Source organism: Hyperoodon ampullatus (assembly GCF_949752795.1).
Source record: "Hyperoodon ampullatus genome assembly, chromosome: 3".
In the NCBI taxonomy this organism is placed as follows: Eukaryota; Metazoa; Chordata; class Mammalia; order Artiodactyla; family Ziphiidae; genus Hyperoodon; species Hyperoodon ampullatus.
This window is the reverse complement of record NC_136916.1, coordinates 11611280-11629964: the sequence shown is the minus strand read 5'-3', so window position 1 is coordinate 11629964 and position 18685 is coordinate 11611280. Positions and strand designations below refer to the sequence as shown.

The following is an 18685-nucleotide window of genomic DNA, read 5'->3' as shown; positions in this document are numbered from 1 at the left end:
TTCCTCCCGGATTTTCGAGGCTGTGTCTCCATTGTCTTTGGTTTCTGGGCTGCTGTTAAGAAAGCGAATGCCCTTCTGACTTCTGCTCCTTTGTGACTTTTCTCCACACCCGCTGGGAACTTGTAGGAACCTCTGTTTTTCCCCTGCCATCTGGAACGCCTCAGTGACAAGCCTGAGTGTATTGAGCATTTCATGAACACTTTCAGTCTCCAAGCTCATGGCCTTCAGTTTGGGGAGAAAAAAAAAAATCTGATAATACTTTTGGAAAACTGCTCTGTTTTTCCTGACCTCCTTACCCAAATCCCCATTATTAGAAATTGAGAGGCTCTGAAGTAATTCTCTATTGTTCTTACTGGTTCTCACCTTTTCCCCTCTCTTAGTCGTTTTGCTGCCCTTTTTGAGATTTCCTCAACTTTTTCTTCTCCTCTGAATTTGTCATTTCTGTTCTCATGGTCCCCAGAGCCCGCTCTTGCTCTCCAAATTTCCCCTTTTCTTGGACTGTCTCATCTCTTCTGAGTTTCTGTTTTCCGTTTATTTCTCACATGAAAGAGGCTTTATGAAATGTCTATTAACCCTTGCTAGTCTGTTCACGCGTAAGCGAGGCACGGTCGTACTCACTGGAAGCTTTTATATATGGCCCAGGGCGCTTCACAATGGAGTGACCGGACAGAATCTAACCCTTACCCTCAAAAATCTGTTGGTCTGTTCCTGGAGGACAGTCAGCTTTCCTCCAGTTTCCCGACCAAGATGTCAGCCCTTTGCCGGAATTTTGTCGGAGGGCACCTCATGCACCTTCCCCTGTGCCTCGTGACCCAGAATCCAGTCCGTTGGTTCAACATCTTCAGTGGTTCTGCTGTGGCTTTGGGGACTCGCTTGGCTGAATGGGGTAGACGGGGGGCTGGAGGAAGCTCGCTGCACCGTTACAAGGATTCAGCCGGCCCTCATGCTTCCCACGCACTCTGCATTCTTAGCTTCAGAAGGATCTGGTGCCTCTTTTCCTGAACTTCCCTGGCCCTGCAGTTATGCAGAGTTCTGTGCTTGAAGGCCTAGGTGTCAGCTTTCTCTTGTCTGCTGTTGTTTCCTCTCTCCTCCCCTTAATTCTTTGATTTATGCTTTTTTAATTCTTCATTGTCATCTGAATGGAATTTCAGAAGGAGATGGACATAAATTGGTTACCTGAACTGCCATATTTAAGCACAAGTCACATTCTCTTCTGTTTTGAGTCTCTCCTGCCAAAAATTACCCTATTGGTCCTGGTAGAGTGCCTCAGGAGATTCTCACAAGAAGTAGGAATCAAATGAAATGTCAGGATCTTCCATCCCGGCGCAGTTATCTATCTCTGAACAAGTGACCCTAAACATAGTGACCTAAAACAACCACAATTGTTTATTTGCTCATGATTCTGCCATTTGGGCAGTGTTTGGAGGGGGCATCTCATTTCTGTTCCACGGGACATCGGCTGGGACAGCTCTCCTGGGACTGAGGGTTCCCCTCTCAAGATGGTGCACCCACATGACCGGCCAGTGGTCCTGGCTGGAGAATGGGTGCTCAGCGGGGGCCGCCAGTCAGGGCTTCCGTTCTTCTTAATGTGGCCTTGGTTGGGCTCCACGGACGCTTGGTTCCGTGAGGGAGCGTCCAAGACCACATTCACCACGAAGCCAAGCTCCCTTGTGCAAACTCATATCGAGCTTCCATTTTGCATCACACTTGCTAGTGTCCTATTGGCCAAAGCAGGTCACATGGCCAAGCCCAGACTCCATGTGGGAAGGGACACTCCACAGGGCCATGATGGCTGGGAGGCATGGTTCATGGGGAGCCACATGCCCCCTGGAAGTTTAAAATGCTGTGATCCTGTGCTTCTTTGTGTAACTGATTTGTTCCATTTTCTTTCTGACATATTGGGGCACCAGACTCTTGTACTGTAGATATTTTCATTTGATATAAACATTTAATATGTATTAGAGCCACAGAAATATTGTAGCATTTCCACTTAAAACAGTTCTGAATGGACATAAAGATATAACCTATGTCATTTACCTATTGCTATAATGATTGTGTTCCTGGTTAGTGAAAGACATGGGAAAAAATTCACCCTATGGGGTCAAATTCCTAAATATACCTTTCAAGGGAATTGAGTATTGTCTTTTGCCTTAGGTTACCAGAGGTTAGCTTCTTGTCCTGTTGGTTTTAAAATAGTTGAAAATGAGCCTCTTTAACACCTGCCCAGACTCCAAAGAATAAAAGTGGGTATTTACATCATAACCAGAGAGCGCATTTCTTGGAAATTCCAAACACATGTCTCTTGTGACGTGCTTTGCAAGCGTGTCCAGAACATTCCTGCCTGTGGTAGGGCAGAAGTGGCTTAGCTTGTGCTGTGTGTTGTGTGAGTCTTGGTCTGTGACTGATAACTGTGTCCATCTTGTGTGCAGGGGTTCTTTATCTCCAGTATGGAGATGAAACCAAGCAGCTCAGGATGCCGAACGAAATTACAAGTGCAGACACAATCCGTGCTCTCTTCGTAAGTGCCTTTCCACAGCAGCTCACCATGAAAATGCTGGAGTCGCCCAGTGTCGCCATTTACATCAAAGATGAAAGCAGAAATGTCTATTATGAGTTAAATGATGTCAGGTAAGCAGTTACGTCATTTGTTCGTGTGCGTGTGTCCACCATCTTGCGTTGAGGGTTGGTACCGACCCCTTATCTCTTTGTGTTCCAGTGAAGAAAGCACACCTGTTGTCCTGATGGGCAGGTTTATTTTACCCAGGTGTGAAACCACTATCTGGTTTTCTAGAACTCATTGACAAAGTTTGGTTTACAAAGGTGAGGACAGACTTCTCCCACACAGATCTTTGCATGTTACATCTGAAAGGAATGGAAGAAAGGAGCCAGTCTGCTGTTTATCTAAGAGTTAGGGGAACTAAGGCCCAGAAAGATCATATGAGTTGAAGGTTATACTTACAGGTGGATCTTAACCAACTTCTTCTCAAGGGTTCTTGTCATCACAGACAGAGCCTGTAGACATTTTAGGTAATGATCTCACTGGCCTATTCTTTTTTTTTTTTTTTCTTTATACGAACAAGTTAGAATAAAAGCAGTGGATTCTATGCTATTGTCCACAAGAAAGGAGGCTAAGAAGCATTCTCCTTTTCCATTTGTTTCTTAAATAGTTGGCCTTTCCTAAAGGATCCCACTTTCTTGGTGAGCTTTCTCCTGGGCTTCTAGTAAAATGTACTCTAAAACGAGGCTAAATGGAGTCATGCTGTGGCAGGTGGCACGGAAAGAGAAACATCTTTATCGACCGCAGTGGTGTTGTGCATAGAACAGAAGGGACCCATCTGAGCTCTTCCAGCCAAACAAGCCTGAGAAACAGGACTTAAATCAACACAAGCAGCAGTCGCTAGTATAGCCGCTGAACATTCTAGAGTGGAAAAAAATGATTGAGTGACTCATCCAGCCCTTTCATTTGATGGGACCAGAACCTCTGATGCATAAAAGTAAGACTTACTCAAGATCATGTAGCCAATTAATTTCTAAGCCCAGACCCAAACCTGACTGTCCATATTCTTGGCCAAGAATTTTTTATTTCCTCAGAATGTTCTCCCCTCAACTCATCTGGGCCCCAAGTTGGACTTCTGGATCCCTTCCCTGTGGGGATAGCAGACTTTCCTCTTTCTTCATCATGGAATTAATAGGAACTACTTTTAAAAAATATGCCTTTAGTGCATAATAAATGTAAACTGATAAATATCTAACAGTGATCTGAAATGACATATTTAGGCATGTACCAAAGCATATGAGTAGTTGAGAGCTTTCAATGTTCGACACGTGCCCTAAGGTATAGGTGCTATATCTGTTACCCAACCTTCCTGCTTTTTAAAAACGTTTAAATATTCATGGGTTTCAGAAAATTTACTTTTGTTTTTTGAAATAAATTATTAATCGAGCTGTCACCAAAAAAGTCCTGAATTTACAAAACATAAACTTAAACATGAAGTAATCACATGATATTTAGAGAGTATGTTCACAGTCATATAATCTCATGTAGTATTTTAACATGGACAGTCATCTTCTTGAATTTCTGCGTTTTGCAGTTATAGAACTTGAGGGCTATGGTAATGATAAATACATATGAAACTACACAAGGCCACTTTTGACTGTGGAGCTCAAGGCTGATGAGATTATTGTAAGCAGTTGGACCCCACTGTCTTGCAGCCCGTGCAAGCATTTTTGTATTACAGGGTTTCCCTGGTGGTGCAGTGGTTAAGAATCCGCCTGCCGATGCAGGGGACACGGGTTCGAGCCCTGGTCTGGGGGGATCCCACATGCCGTGGAGCAACTGGGCCCGTGAGCCACAACTACTGAGCCTGCACGTCTGGAGCCTGTGCTCCACAACAAGAGAGGCCGCGATAGTGAGAGGCCTGCGCACTGCGATGAAGAGTGGCCCCTGCTTGCCACAACTAGAGAAAGCCCTGGAACAGAAACGAAGACCCAACACAGCAAAAATAAATTAATTAATTAATAAACTCCTACCCCCTACATCTAAAAAAAAAAAATTTTTTTTTTTGTATTACAATGAGTCATGATTTTCTAGAGGCTTTCCCAAGCCTCAGAGTATGACTGCTAAGACTTTCTGCACACATTCTTTGGGAATGTTGTGACGTAGTCACAAAAAGAGAAATGGGAGAGACGGCAAAGAGGAAAAGGTACCCAGAACTTCCAAACTGAGATGATCCTCCTTGATGCAAATTCAGTTGATAAAATAATGGATTGGCCAAAAAGTTCATTCTGGCTTTTCCGTAAGATGTCATGGAAAACCTGAATGAACTTTTTGGCCAACCCAATAAATGAAAGCAGAGCTTGAGAGAAGTGATCACTTTAAACAATAATAATTTTCAGTTAGTTTGTTTCTATTTGCAAAAGTGATGGTCTCCTTGATTCTTAGGCTGCGGTACTGATAGCCTGATCTTTTAAAAATCTCATTTAAAATATTTTAAGTGGAAAGTCATTGGTTTATAAATCTGTCTATAATTTTACTTTTCAGTGTTTTGATTTACATATAAAAAGTGGATCTAAAAATATTTAAGTGGATAAAATGTGTTTATGTGGTGATGATTATCATATTTATGTGAGATGATCACATGTATGTCCTTTCCAAAGAATTATTATTCTTTGCTTTTATGCATAAAATGCCTCAAGTATATTTTATTTTATTTTATTTCACCATCAGCATTAAATAGAATCTTGCTCCTTGCAAGAAAAAAAAAAAATGTAGCGTGTAGATTTTACCTGAAGACACTGGCTTTAGTCTTTCTAAACCCAGAGACAAATTTCATTTCACATCCAGTATTTTCGAAGCGACGGTATATTTGTTAAACATTTGGTTCTTTCATCATGGTGTTGGGTTCTCCATCTTTTCCTTAGGGAAATGCTACAGAGAGTTTAGGCTGAAATTCTGTGTTGTAAATGTTGCCATGGTAAACGCAAGCTGGGCCTTTACTGTTGTGTTGGTTCATCTTGGATGAACATGTTTCTAAATTAATAAATCAACCTCCTGTGTTTTAAGTACCTTCAGACCCACACTAAGTTTTTTTCATGGCTCAAGTCAGGTTTTCAGTTTCTTTACATCATCCCTTGGGACTTTGCCCCCTCCTCCTCCCAGCCACAGGGTGAGTTCCTGCAGTGAATCCCCACATCCTTTTCTTCCGCAACCTCTTCCCCTCCTAGTAACTTAGTCACTTCTAATAACAAGGACCACACGCCTCCCCTTAAGCAGACTTCTAATGAGCTGCTTGAAATTTGGAGCAACCATGCAAGCCGGGGCTAGTCATTGCTTTAAAGCAACCACTGACGGATATTTGGTGGAGGGAAGCAAGCCTCGTCCAAGGATGCTCCACTTCGTTGAAAACAGAAACACAACCCAATAATCCCAGTGATTGCGATCAGCCCACAAAACATGTGGCTGCAGATGGAGGAAAGGAACATGTCTTCCTGCACAGGGTTCCCTGAGCTCACCATGCTGCCACTGGCAGGAATCACAGTGTAGACAGGGCTAAACGTTCCTGGGGGTGTGCCTTCTGCTGATGAAAGCCGCAGATGGAGGGCGAAGGACTTCGTAGACATTCCTAAGCTCTTAAATAATTTGGAGGTAGGCTCTTAGCGAGTTGTGGTTCTGTCCTTTGCAGCAGTACGAGGGACTCCAGGGTGACTCCAGGATTCTAAGTGTTTTCAGAGGGAGAGACAGACCAGTGGAAGAATTTATCCGCTGCTTCTCCTGTAATTCAACTTGTATGTAGAACAGTATTTTTAAAAATCCACTCTGGAGAGAAGAATCCAATAAAATTTTTAAATGCCTTAAAAAATCCACTATGGAAGAAAAAAAGGCATTGTAAAGATACTAGTTTTGATCTTTGTGGTACTTTTTTTTTTCTGGACTGCAAATACATTTTCTTTCCCTTGCTTAAGGTGTTTGAAGGAAAAAAAAGCATTTTTCCTCTGCATGTATTCGTGAGATAAGCAGAAAACCAGGTGTCTGGGCAAAGTAAACAATTAAATATTTAAATATTAACCAAATCCCTTTGAATGTATTGTAAATATGGGAGCTTTATTGTTTCTTAAAGTGTTAGCTTTCATTGCCCAGAATCTTGAAAGAAGGTTTATGCTCCCCGATGTTTACGGGCTGAGAACTACGGAGAAAGAATAATACTTTCCTGAGGAACCAAAAAAAAAAAGGAAAGGAAAGAAAAGCTGAAGTCATTTTTCTCCTTTGCCTTATTTATTTTTGTCTATTTTTATGGTAAAAGAACTTTTTGCCTGGTTGATTGCACACAACGGCTAGATTGTCTGGGGATGTCTTTTACCTGATTCTTACGGGCAGACGAAGGAAATGGCCAAAATAAGGCTCCTTTCATCTGCCATAGTTATTGATGTTTTTGATTCCAGGAACATTCAGGACAGATCCCTTCTCAAAGTGTACAACAAGGATCCTGCCCATGCATTTAACCACACACCGAAAACTGTGAACGGAGACGTGAGGGTAAGTGTCCCTGTTCTATTTTTACTTTAATTCTGTGGGTTGAACCATCCCTCCTTCTGGCATTTGGTCCCTGTGTAATCACACCCAAACACCAGATTTGGGGGCTTCTTACTGCTCTTCTTGTCTGATAATTCATTATTTGTTCATTGGTAGAGAAATCAGATCTCCTGATCATTTGGAGTAAAAGGATTGAAACAGGGCTTCACACATCCTAATTCATCTCTAAGAATGGAGTTTAGTTATGTCCTTACTCCAGGGGGGTCCTGAAAATCTGTACATGAAAGGGTTCTTGGTCCATAATACATTAACTTACTCAGAGGATCTCTTGCTGTTTTTTCTCCAGTTAAAAACAAGACTAACATACCAACAACAACAAAGCCCGTGCACAACTGCATGTAGAATCTATTAATATCCTTATATCTGCTATTCCAAGTCCTAGCAGCCTAATTAAATTATTCACCTCCTAATTCAGGACTGTTTGCTGTTATAACAGCAAATAGTGTTAAATATGATCAAATGTCACCTGAATTGTGTTGAGGGCAAAGTACAAAAATCTGCATGCTTTGTGAGCTAAAGTTCTCTAGATTTAGATCATCGTAGAAGATTATCCAAACATTCAAAGCACACAGGGATATTTTGAAGAATAAAGAACAGGGAAACTGAAAAGACAGATTGTAAAATCACACTAATGCAAGTCCATTAGAAAGGGATTGAGTTTCTAACAGTAGCGCTACATTCCTCTGCAGTAAAAATGAGAAGAAAAAAAGATTAACTTCTCCAGATGCACCTTCCCCCTACCCCAACCCGTCGCCCCACACAAATTTAGAAGGTGCCTCGCCATTTTATATCATCCTTTCTGAGGATTAGCACTGGATGCTGAAAAGAGTTAAACTAGAAGAAAAGTAAATGAGTAGGTTCTATTGCCAAAGAAACCCAGGCACTGTCTGTCCTGGAGTTGCAGTAGTGTTCTTCAAGGTCTGTGCTTCCTGACAGTGGGTATTAGTTTTTCTACTGCTGCTGCAACAAATTATCACATATTTAGTGGCTTAAAATGACACAGATTTACTGCCTTACAGTTCTAGAGGTCAGAAGTCCAACATAACTCCAGTGGACTAAAATCAAGAGGTCACTGGCATTCCTTTCCAGAAGCTTGGAGAAAATATGTTTCCTTTTTTTTCTCCAGCTTCTAGAAGCCACCCCCATTCCTCATCTTGTAGCCCTTTTCCTCCATCTTTAAACCCAGCCAAATAGCATCTTTCTGACCCTGCTTCCCTCCTCACACCTCCAGCCCTCCCTCTTCCTCTGTTAAGGACACTTGTCATAACATTGGGCCCAATACTCCAGAATAATCTCCTTGTATTAGGGTCAGCTGATTGGCCACCTTCATCCCCTTTTCCGTGTAGTCACAGGTTCTGGGGACTAGGACGAAGACATTTTTGTTCTGCCTACCACACAGGGTCTGTGAGTTTAGGACCAAGAGGCCAGGAGGTGAAACAGAAAGTGCTGGGAGAATTTCCATGTCGTTCTGGACTGGAAGATGAGTGGTGATGACATTGTAGGATCAGAGCCTATACACTTTTGGAGGAAGAGGCCTCTTACATTCTCCACGGCTGCTTTTTTATGTCAGAAATAATCTGTGATTTGAAGTGGAGGCTGTGCTGCTACTTCAGGAAAGTTAGGATTTGGAGGTTTGCTTTTAGGCATTACACTTTCAGTATATAAACCAGCTCCATGTGAAGACCGATGGAATCACTCTATTCACGAAGCCTGCGCCGAATATTATGGTACACTTTGCTTTTCATGACCTCATTCTCTTTCTCAGTGACATTATAAGAGTCCTTGCTCCCTTGGAGATCCTTACTTTGTGAGACATCTAGCCTTCAAAGTTTCATGAGTTTCAGAGTTCTGTTTTTGCTACGTGCAGTCCACATAGGGGCCCCAGAATCGCCTCTGAATATCTTGTTTATGGCTGGGGAGGACACCTGTTTTTAACTCTTGAGCAGATGTGGTATCTCTGTAAGGAGCAGCAGTGAGCATGGAGAAAATCAAGTATTAACCATCTGGACAGAGTCTATTAGGATTCAGAACTTTGGCTCTGGGTTTCAGTAGAGTTGTTCAGTTTTTACTTTTAGACGAGACCTTTGTGGGTCACTTTCCGAGTGGCCCACAGCCTGCTTTAGACAGCAGTGTTCTCTGGAGGAAAGTCAGACTGTTTGCCCTAGAGGAGGAGAAACGAATGTTCACCATCCAACCCACAGAAAAACTTTCAGGTTTCAGTGAAGACGACTTAGAAATGAGAAATAGAACACAGTTTTAAAACCAACTCAGTGTGATCGTGCCTGCAGTTTGCAACTTGGCCCCTATTGATGGATTCCAGAAGCTAAAAGACCTGGAATTCCTTCTGCCTCACCTTTTGGCTCTGGGGGTTGGAATTCTGTCTCCTTCTTGATGAAGGTGGCTGCCTTGCTATTAAAGGAAAGGAAGCTGTGTTGAGTCCTGCCAGGAACGCAGCTGCATAAGCCCACTGCTCATGGTAAAGAACAGAAATAGAGAACAGAGCAAGGATCAACTGCTGTAGACTAAACCCAGCTGCATGGTGGGTGGAGAGCTCCATCTTCTCGTGTGTTTGCAGCACGCACGTGGCCGGGAAGGAATTTGATGATAACTGCTCACCTGAGGCAGTTGTGCAGCCCTGCACCTCATGTCACTGGTCTTCATCTACCAGCCTTCAGAGGCAGCCTGGGCCAGACCTCCCAGCTGCCCACTCGTTACCAATACACATGCGTGTCTCGGAAAACATGGGTGGGACCAGGCAGAGGTACAACAGCGGCAATGCCAGCACTTTGTGGTGGCCTCGGAGTCTTTCCTTAGACAATGAATTTAATATCTTGCCTGTGAGAGAAGAGAAAATGTGAGACTCCGGATCCAAAATGGTCAGTTATCAGAGCAGTGATGGTAGTGGTGTTAGTCATGAAGCATGGAAAACTAAAGTATTAACGCCGAGGTTTTGGGCCTCAGGGCGTGCGTGGAATAGATGTTTGGTGGGGAAAACACGTGTCGAGTTTTTCATTGAGCATTTTTTAAATTGATTTATTTTTTTAATTGAAGTATAGTTGATATACAATATTGTGTTAGTTTCAGGTGTACAGCAAAGGGATTCAGTTATTTTTTTCAGATTATATTCTATTATAGGCTAGTACAAGATATTGAATATAGTTCCCTGTGCTATGCAGTAAATCCTTATTGCTTATCTATCTTATGTATAGTAGTTTGTGTCTATTAATCCCATACTCCTAATTTGTCCCTCCCTTCTTCCCTCCCTCTCCCGTTTGGTAAACAAGTGTTTGTTTTCTATGTCTGTAAGTCTGTTTCTGTTTTTTGTATATAGATTCATTTGTAATATTTTTAGATTCCACATATAAGTGATATCATAGTATTTGTCTTTCTCTGTCTGACTTCACTAAGTATAATATTCTCTAGGTCGATCCATGTTGCTGCAAATGACAATATTTCATTCTTTTTATGGAAGAGTAATATTTCATTGTGTGTGTATTATGTATATATATATATATATATATGTGTGTGTGTGTGTGTATACACACACATACACACACACACACCCCTCATCTTCTTAAGCCAGTCATCGGTTAATGGGCACTTGGGTTGTTTCCATGTCTTGGCTATTGTAAATAGTGCTGCTGTGAACAATGGGGTGCATGTATCTTTTCAATTTAGAGTTTTCGTTTCTTCCTGAGCTGAGCATTTTTGAAGCTAGTCTATCCAATGAGACTTGTGGTTCTCTGCTGGGACTGAGCATCCCCTGATTCTTTACATGTAGGTGCACATCACCCGGATCTCAATGAATCGCCTGGCTTTTGTTTCATCACATTAGATAGTAGCTTTGATAATTAAGTTCCCAAGGGGCTGAGCTCACCACATGGAACGGGCCCTTTTGCCAAAATTACATATGTACTCAATGGGTTTGTAATTCACACATGTACAACTCAGAAGATGAGCTATTCCATTCCGTGGCTCTCAGAGGGTACCAGGGACTTCCTGTTCACCGAACCTAGTGGCTTTTTCACAGTTTTCAGGCTTTTCCACAGTTTTCAGGCTTTTCCACGTTCTTGTGTGCTTTGAGATTACTTCCCAAGGTTCTTTGCTCCAGTCCGTCAGTTCTCTCCTTCCTGTATGTCTTTAATTTTTACTTGCAGGTAAGACAGCTTCCACATTTGCATAGAGAATGCATTCCCCAGAATTGCCCTGCATCTTAAATTACTTCCTAATGGCCAACTCACTCACTGCCCCCCAGACCTCTTCTATCTGACCTCTGCATTTCACTCTGACGGGTGGTCTCCTTAGAAACCTTGGTTCCCATTACACTGCCAGCTCTAAATCCCTTGCCTACATGCAAACACACCCCAGCCTCCTTCATTTACTAACTCTTCTTCCTCTTGCCCTCTACCTGGTCTTCAGTGCCTTCAGACAGCCTTCACCTGTGTGTGTGTGTGTGTGTGTGTGTGTGTGTGTGTGTGTTTTAATTTGCTTTTTTTCTTTCATCTGCACCTTTTCATTTGTCATTTTTGTCTTACTACTGATTTAACCATTAGGTCAATGTAGGTGTCCCTTAAAACTCTGTCCCTAACTCTGCCATTTCTCTAGAGTTCAAGACCAATGTTCAACTTTCAAGTGGTTGTCTCCACATGGTTATTCTTCCAGTGTTTCCAGTGTTTCCAGTGTATCCTGTAGAAGAAAAAAAAATCCTAATCTTTTTTTTTTAGCCCCAAGCCTTTTCCTCCTTGTTCTTCTGTCTTTGTGAATGAGTACATGACTGTGCATGGTGTGTATGTGTGTGCATGTGCCTGTGTGTTTTGAAGGGTGAGAGAGAAGAGATTTAAGAAGTTGAGTTATCAGTGAGTCTTCAATGGCCTAACTCCTGTTTCTCACCCCATCCCACCAGTCCCCAGAGCCCATCCATTTCACTCTGCAAGGACTCTTACACACCATCCTGCCGCCCTGGCCTGCACCATTACTCTCACGATAGCTAACTTTTTTGTGCATTGATGAAGCATGTTGACGGGTAATTTCATGTAAATCCTCAAGGCGCCATTTTGAGGCAGGTATTGGTACAAGCCCTTGTGTTTATAGCTCAGAAAACAGTTGCTTAGGTCTGTTGAAGACACCTGCCCAAGGCCACACAGCAAGAGAGTGCAGAGCTGAGATCTGATCCAGGCAGCTTGGCTGCAGATCCCAGGCTCTTAGCAGCACCGCTCTGATGCTGTAGTTCTGGCGTTCTTTATGTTTCTATCAGTCGGTTACACAACAGCCTTTAACCGGCCTCCCCAGCTCTTTTTACTCCAGTCAGTCAGCTATTTGCCAAGTCAGGTCCCTGAGCGCAACTTGCCATTGTGCAAAGAATATCACAGGCGATGGTCGATATCATCTCCATCCCAACAGCCAACCTGAGTCCCCTCAGTTCTTGCTCCGAGTCTCTGAAAAGCACTGTCCTTCCTCACATACAGTAAATCCCCTATATACAAATGAGTTCCGTTCTGAGAGCGAGTTCGTTAAGTGCAATTTGTTCGTTAAGTCCAACCGAGTTAGCCTAAGTACCCAACTAACACAATCACCTGTATAGTACCGTACCAGCTACATCGCCACTGCCCTTATGCTTGCTTCCGGACATCCTGGGCTTGAAATAAAGATACTGATTACTGTACTCTATACAGTAGTGTACAGTAAAGTACACAAAAGCACAGCCATTTGTAGGAGATGCACACACCTGACAATGTATGCCAGACACGTGAACTAACTTAGGTGATTGGACATGCAAACGCACGTTCGTATCTTTGAGTTTGCAACTTGAAGGTTCGTATGTAGGGGACTTACTGTCTATACCTTCTGAAATTCCACGCATCAAACATACTACAAGATGATTGCTCAATTATGTCGACAAGCTGCTGGCATGAAAAAAGGGTGGGAGGGGACACTGTTCTATTTCTCAGGTCTCTTCTATCCCCTAACAGCCAAAGGCCATGTGTGCACCATGTTTGGATCCTGATTGGAGCAAACCAACTGTAAAAGACATCTTTGAAGCCATTTGGGAAATTTGAACATGTGTTAGGAATCAGATGATATTAAGGGATAACCAGTAATTCTGTTGGGTATAATAATGGCTTGGTGGTTATTTTTTTTAAAAAATGAGACACACTAAGGTATTTACAGGCTAAAACAGCATGACTGCTGGGGTTTGCTTTAAAATGCTCCGGCAAAACAAACCCAAGAAGTGGCAATTGATTAAACAAAATTGGTAAAATGTTGAAAAATGTCAGAGCTGGATGATGGGAGTTGATTATATTATTTTCTCTACTTATTTTATGGTGGAAATGCCCATAATAAAATGTGAAAAAGTAAAAACTTGCTTTTAGAGGCCAAATAAAAGGCCGTCTACCCTATGAAGCCTTCCTGTCAGATTTAATCTTTCCTTTTTGGGGAGGCATGCTATACATTCTCCTGGTGTTTCAATCCTTTAGGTGCATGCTTATCTTATCGCACAAGATTGTAAGTTCTCCGAGGGCACACACCAGCTCGTGTTCATCTATGAAAGCCAGTCTTGGTGCCTCATCCGTGGCGAGTGTAAATGCTTGTTAAGCAGATGCTTTGAGTGCTAGAGTCATGGTGCTACAACTGGTGTGTTATTCATTTTCTGTCATTAACGAGAACCCACTGTAAAAATATCTCTCTGTTCTCATCACCAGAAATAGTTGTGCTTCTCCTGGTTTATTTTTATCATATGGACATTTTGAATCTTGTAAGTGATCATTTTCCCTCTTTGTGTTGCTACTCTAAAGCTTAGAATTAAATTCATGGCTCACCCACAGCTAGCGTACAGGCATTTACAGCGTGAGTGTTGGTGGTGTGCTGGCTTCGTGCCTGGCCTCTATTTTTAATTTTCCTACTTTCATCTTCTTTCTGTCATACATTCCAATTTGACTTTTTCGGGGGGTGCAAAATTGTAATGATTTCTGTGAACTCTATTAATTTCTTTGTGGAATCAGTCAGGTTACAAGTAGTATTCAGTTGGGACTTCCCTGGCGGTCCAGTGGTTAGGACTCGGCACTTTCATTGCTGAGGGTGCGGGTTCAATCCCTGGTCGGGGAACTAAGATACTGCAAGCCGCGCGGTGTAGCCAAAAATAAATTAATTAATTTAATTAAATTTTCTTTTAAAAAGTAGTATTCATTCTATACCATTGTGTTTCTAGATATGATAATAGACCTTTTTGTGCCCACGTAGAAGGCAATGTGTTAAATACTTCACATGTTATTTAAATTAGTCAACAACTCTAGAAAGCATGTAAACTGACTCAGTTTTTACAGATGATAAAATTGAGGCCAGTGACGTCTTTTCCAGGCCCGAATAGCTGGTATATGTCAGACATGGGATTTGAACCCAGTTCTTTCTGACTCTTTGTACTCAGCCCACAGCCTCCCTTCCTTGACATTCCATTCAGGTTTTGCAAGTTTTGAAATGATGCTCTTAACAAGATTTTAGAACATGTAAAATATCCTTTTTAAATATTTGTCTCACTTCTTAATTCTGTTATGTGTCTATTTCCTGGCATCTTTTTATATTGAACATGCTTCATTCTATTCTATTCTGACTGGGCTAAAAGGATATCCCACCAAAAACAAAAACAAAACAAAAAAAAACAGAGAAAGAATGGAAGAAAGAGAAAGAAGAAGTATGAACCGTTGAGTGTGTATGTCTGAAATGGCCCTTCCACAGAGCTCAGAGCCCTCTTTTCTACAGGGCAGTGCTCTGGTTGAGAAGAAGTATTTGGGATTTGGGGAAGGATAAAGTAATCCTACAGAAATGGAAGACAGGAGAATCCCTTAGAAATAGAAGTTTCAGAAACCAGTCCTAACTAATTTTCTTTCATCCACTCAAGATCCTCCTTGACCTGGCCACCCTGGTGTCCCCTGCACTCACACAGTGGCAGCAATATTAATAGCTAACAGTCATGAAACACTCTGTGCCGAGTCCTGTCCTGAGCTCTGTGCTCATAATCACTCTCATTTGTTCAAAACAACCCCAGTGTGAGATGAACTGTTATGATCCCCTGTTTCAGATGTGGAAACTGTGAATCAGAGAGGTTAGGGAACTTGCTCAAAGCCACACAGCTCATCAGAGATGGAGCTAGATTCGGAGCCAGACAGGCCAGCTCCAGAACTGACTTTTTTTGTTTGTTTGTTTGTTTGTTTTTTGTTTTTTGCTGTACGTGGGCCTCTCACTGCTGTGGCCTCTCCCGTTGCGGAGCACAGGCTCCGGACGCGCAGGCTCAGTAGCCATGGCTCACGGACCCAGCCGCTCTGCGGCATGTGGGATCTTCCCAGACCGGGGCACGAACCCCTGTCCCCTGCATCGGCAGGCAGACTCTCAACCACTGCTCCACCAGGGAAGCCCAGAACTGACCTTCTTACCACTACAGTGCTCACTACTGTCCTTCCCCACACTGCTGTCTTCATCATCAATGTCCACGGGCCACCCATTTTTTTAATTATGTAAGTTTCAGGTGGGCGGCATCTGTATAGACTCCAGAGCAATCACTACCACACATCTAGTTTCCATCCGTTATCATACAGTTGATCCTCTTCACCCATTTCACCCTTCCCCCAACGTCCTTTCCCCCTAATAACTACCAATCTGTTCTCTGTATCTGTGAGTTTGTTTTGTTTTATCTTGTTTGTTCACTGATTTTTGGTGTTTTTATTTTTGTTTAGACTCCACATATGAGTGAAATCATATGGTATTGGTCTTTCTCTGTCTGACTTATTTCACTTAGCGTAATACCCTCCTGGTCCATTCATGTTGTTGCAAACAGCAGGGTTTCCTTCTTTTTATGGCTGAGTAGTATTCCATTGTATGTATGTATGTGTGTATGTTTATGCATGTGTACATTTCACATATGCATGTGTACATTTCACAGCTTCATCCATTCATCCACTGATGGACACTTAGGTTGTTTCCATATCTTGGCTATTGTAAATAGTGCTGCAGTGAACATGGGGGTGCAGATATCTTTTCAAATTAGTGTTCTTGTGTTCTTTGGATAAATACCCATAAGTAGACTAGCTGGGTCATATGGCAGTTCTATTCTTATTTTTTTGAGGAATCTGCATACTGTCTTCCATAGTGGCTGCACCAATTTATAATCCCACCAGCAGTGTGCGAGGGTTCCCTTCTCTCCACATCATGTGCTGCCCATTTCTGAAGACCTAACTCGACAGCCACTGTCTCCTTCAAGCCTTTCCTTACTCCTCTCGTCTCCAAGCCTCACTCGCTACTGTCCTTTCTCTGATTCCGTAGAACCTCACCTGTCCCCCCCGCCTCTGATCACCCTCAGCTTTTCCTGTCTGCATTGTAGTTATTGATGTGCACATCTTAAATTCTATTCTAAACTCCAGGCTTCAGGGGGCAAAGCCCCTATTCCATTCATCTTCACACTCTCTGTTTCCCTGAGAAAATGTCCTGCTTTGAGGAAATTCTCATTAAATGTCTGGTTGGAAAAGGGGCTCATGTCCGCACTTTTCATATCACAAACTTTTAGTTAATACCTGCTCTGCCAAGACCAGTACAGTGATTTGCACATGTAAACATTTGAGATTTACAGCACATCCCCTTGTTTATCCCAGGAATAATTCCTGACCAAAATGAGAACTAAGAATGTCTATTCTAACAAAATTACCCATCCTATAAATATAATTTTATCACAGTTAATCACCCTATAATTTAAGATGAGAGTAACAGATTTGTCAGATTAAACTAAGTGATTGTCAGAAATGCACACATACCTGCATTTTATTTTCAAGAGTTAAATTCACCCATGGTAGAAAGTAAGCAAATCTCTGGATAACGAATTAAATAAGACAGATCTTGGTTTACTGTATTTATAACTCAGCAGGACAGATCTTGCTTTTAGACTGAATGGGAATCAGTATTTCAAATACCTCCAAACTTATCAAGTAGGGATGATGATTTTGGAACAGTTAACCTACTTCCGTTATTGTGAAGCTTCGCTAATCCACTCACCCAACTCTTATGCATTGAGTTCTTCCAGTGGTTCAGGCTCTTGTACAAGACTCCGAAGATATAACAGTGACCAAGTATGGTAACTGCCCTCACAGATCTTCCACTCTAGTAGAAGATCAGAAAGTCAGTAATCAGTAATGATACAGACATCTGTAATTGTCACATCCATTACAGGCTATGTGCCATCTTGCCTTCATCCTATTATGTGCTGGAGTTAACACTATGGAACTGGCGTTCGAGGGATGCACCTCACCGTGTCCCTTTTATGACGTGTCTTTCTGACAGGCGAAAAGATGTTTCTGTTGCAGTTGGTAAGGAGTTACTCTTACTGAAATGATGAGCTGGGCAAACACATTTTAATACAGTGGCTATCCAGAGGAAGGTATTTTCTTCCTTTCTCCCTGCTTCCAGCTTTATTTTTTAAGACGCAAGAAAGAGTAATATATGCATATCTGATAGGCAGCTTCCAAGTGTTACAAATCTCATCCTTCCTGCTGTGTGGCTGCTTGCTTTTCCTTGCACTTTTTTTTTTTTGGTCGTTGAGAGGTTATGACAACATGAGCCATATTGTATTTATAAACATCACGTGTTCCCTTGATATGGCTTGCCGTTTCTGCCAGACGGAACACATGGAAGAAACATTTCTTGTTAACTCAGCATTGGTTTTTAGTTATGCTGATTTCCGGGACAGGAAAAATGCCTTCCTACTCAGATTTAACTTTCACAGAGGAGAAGCAAAACCTCTGAATGTCCGTGAAATAGTTTTAACAAGGGTGGATACAGCTCCTTTAAACCACATATTTTGACTAAAACTTCCCTCTGTAAAAAACCCAAGCCTGGCATTTAGTTACCATCAAGACAGGCAGAGCTGGAAGCGTTTGAGAGATGGGTGGTTTCAGGGTCTCTGCACGTCTAGAAAGTTTCTTCTAGAAGAGAACGGTTCGTGGAAGATGTAAGGTAAGAACTGTGCCTTTATAACCAAATAGGATTTTCAGAATTTTTTGGTCCTGCTGTAGCACACTTACCTCCATTTGAGTTAACTTTTCTGTATTCAAGTTCAATGCAATGTGGAATTTAAATGCTGGGTTTTTATTTTAACTTCTTGCACACTGCTTAGAAGGAAACTTCTTTGTTATTGGCATTAGTCTGTTTTTTAAAATCCACTTAAGTTACATTGGGCTGTCTCCAATCTATAATCTCATGATCTAGTTTCTGTTTAACCTTATAATTTAGAAAAGGATTTCAAGTGTCAACCTTGTTTGCTAGTACAGATCTCATTGATGTATGTGTTTTGTGACAATTTTCAGTGTTTTCACAAAGGTATTTGACTTGCCTTCGGTTTCTGAGACAAATGAACATTTGAAGGCATGGTACAAATTGGGGGGAGCGGAGGGGGGATTAGTATGCTTCTTTCAACATTCAAGGAAAACGTTATTTGTTGTGTTTTCCTTGTGAACATCACTTTACATTTTAAAATATAAAGTGCGGGCTTCCCTGGTGGCACAGTGGTTGAGAGTCCACCTGCCGATGCAGGGGCCACAGGTTCTTGCCCCGGTCCGG

The 18685-nt window shown here is 42.1% G+C and overlaps 1 protein-coding gene across 6 annotated transcripts in view; it reads left to right on the top strand.

Moving 5' to 3' along the window:
- Positions 1 to 18685, top strand: part of KIAA1217 — a gene marked incomplete at both ends in the record, with an annotated part of 334999 nt that overhangs the window by 211401 nt on the left and 104913 nt on the right. For all 6 annotated transcript variants that reach the window (XM_079700167.1, XM_079700164.1, XM_079700165.1 and 3 more), the window contains 2 exons: positions 2430 to 2628; positions 6940 to 7033. In XM_079700167.1, the coding sequence (XP_079556293.1) occupies positions 2430 to 2628; positions 6940 to 7033 (293 nt within the window). The remainder of the gene's footprint in view (positions 1 to 2429; positions 2629 to 6939; positions 7034 to 18685) is intronic.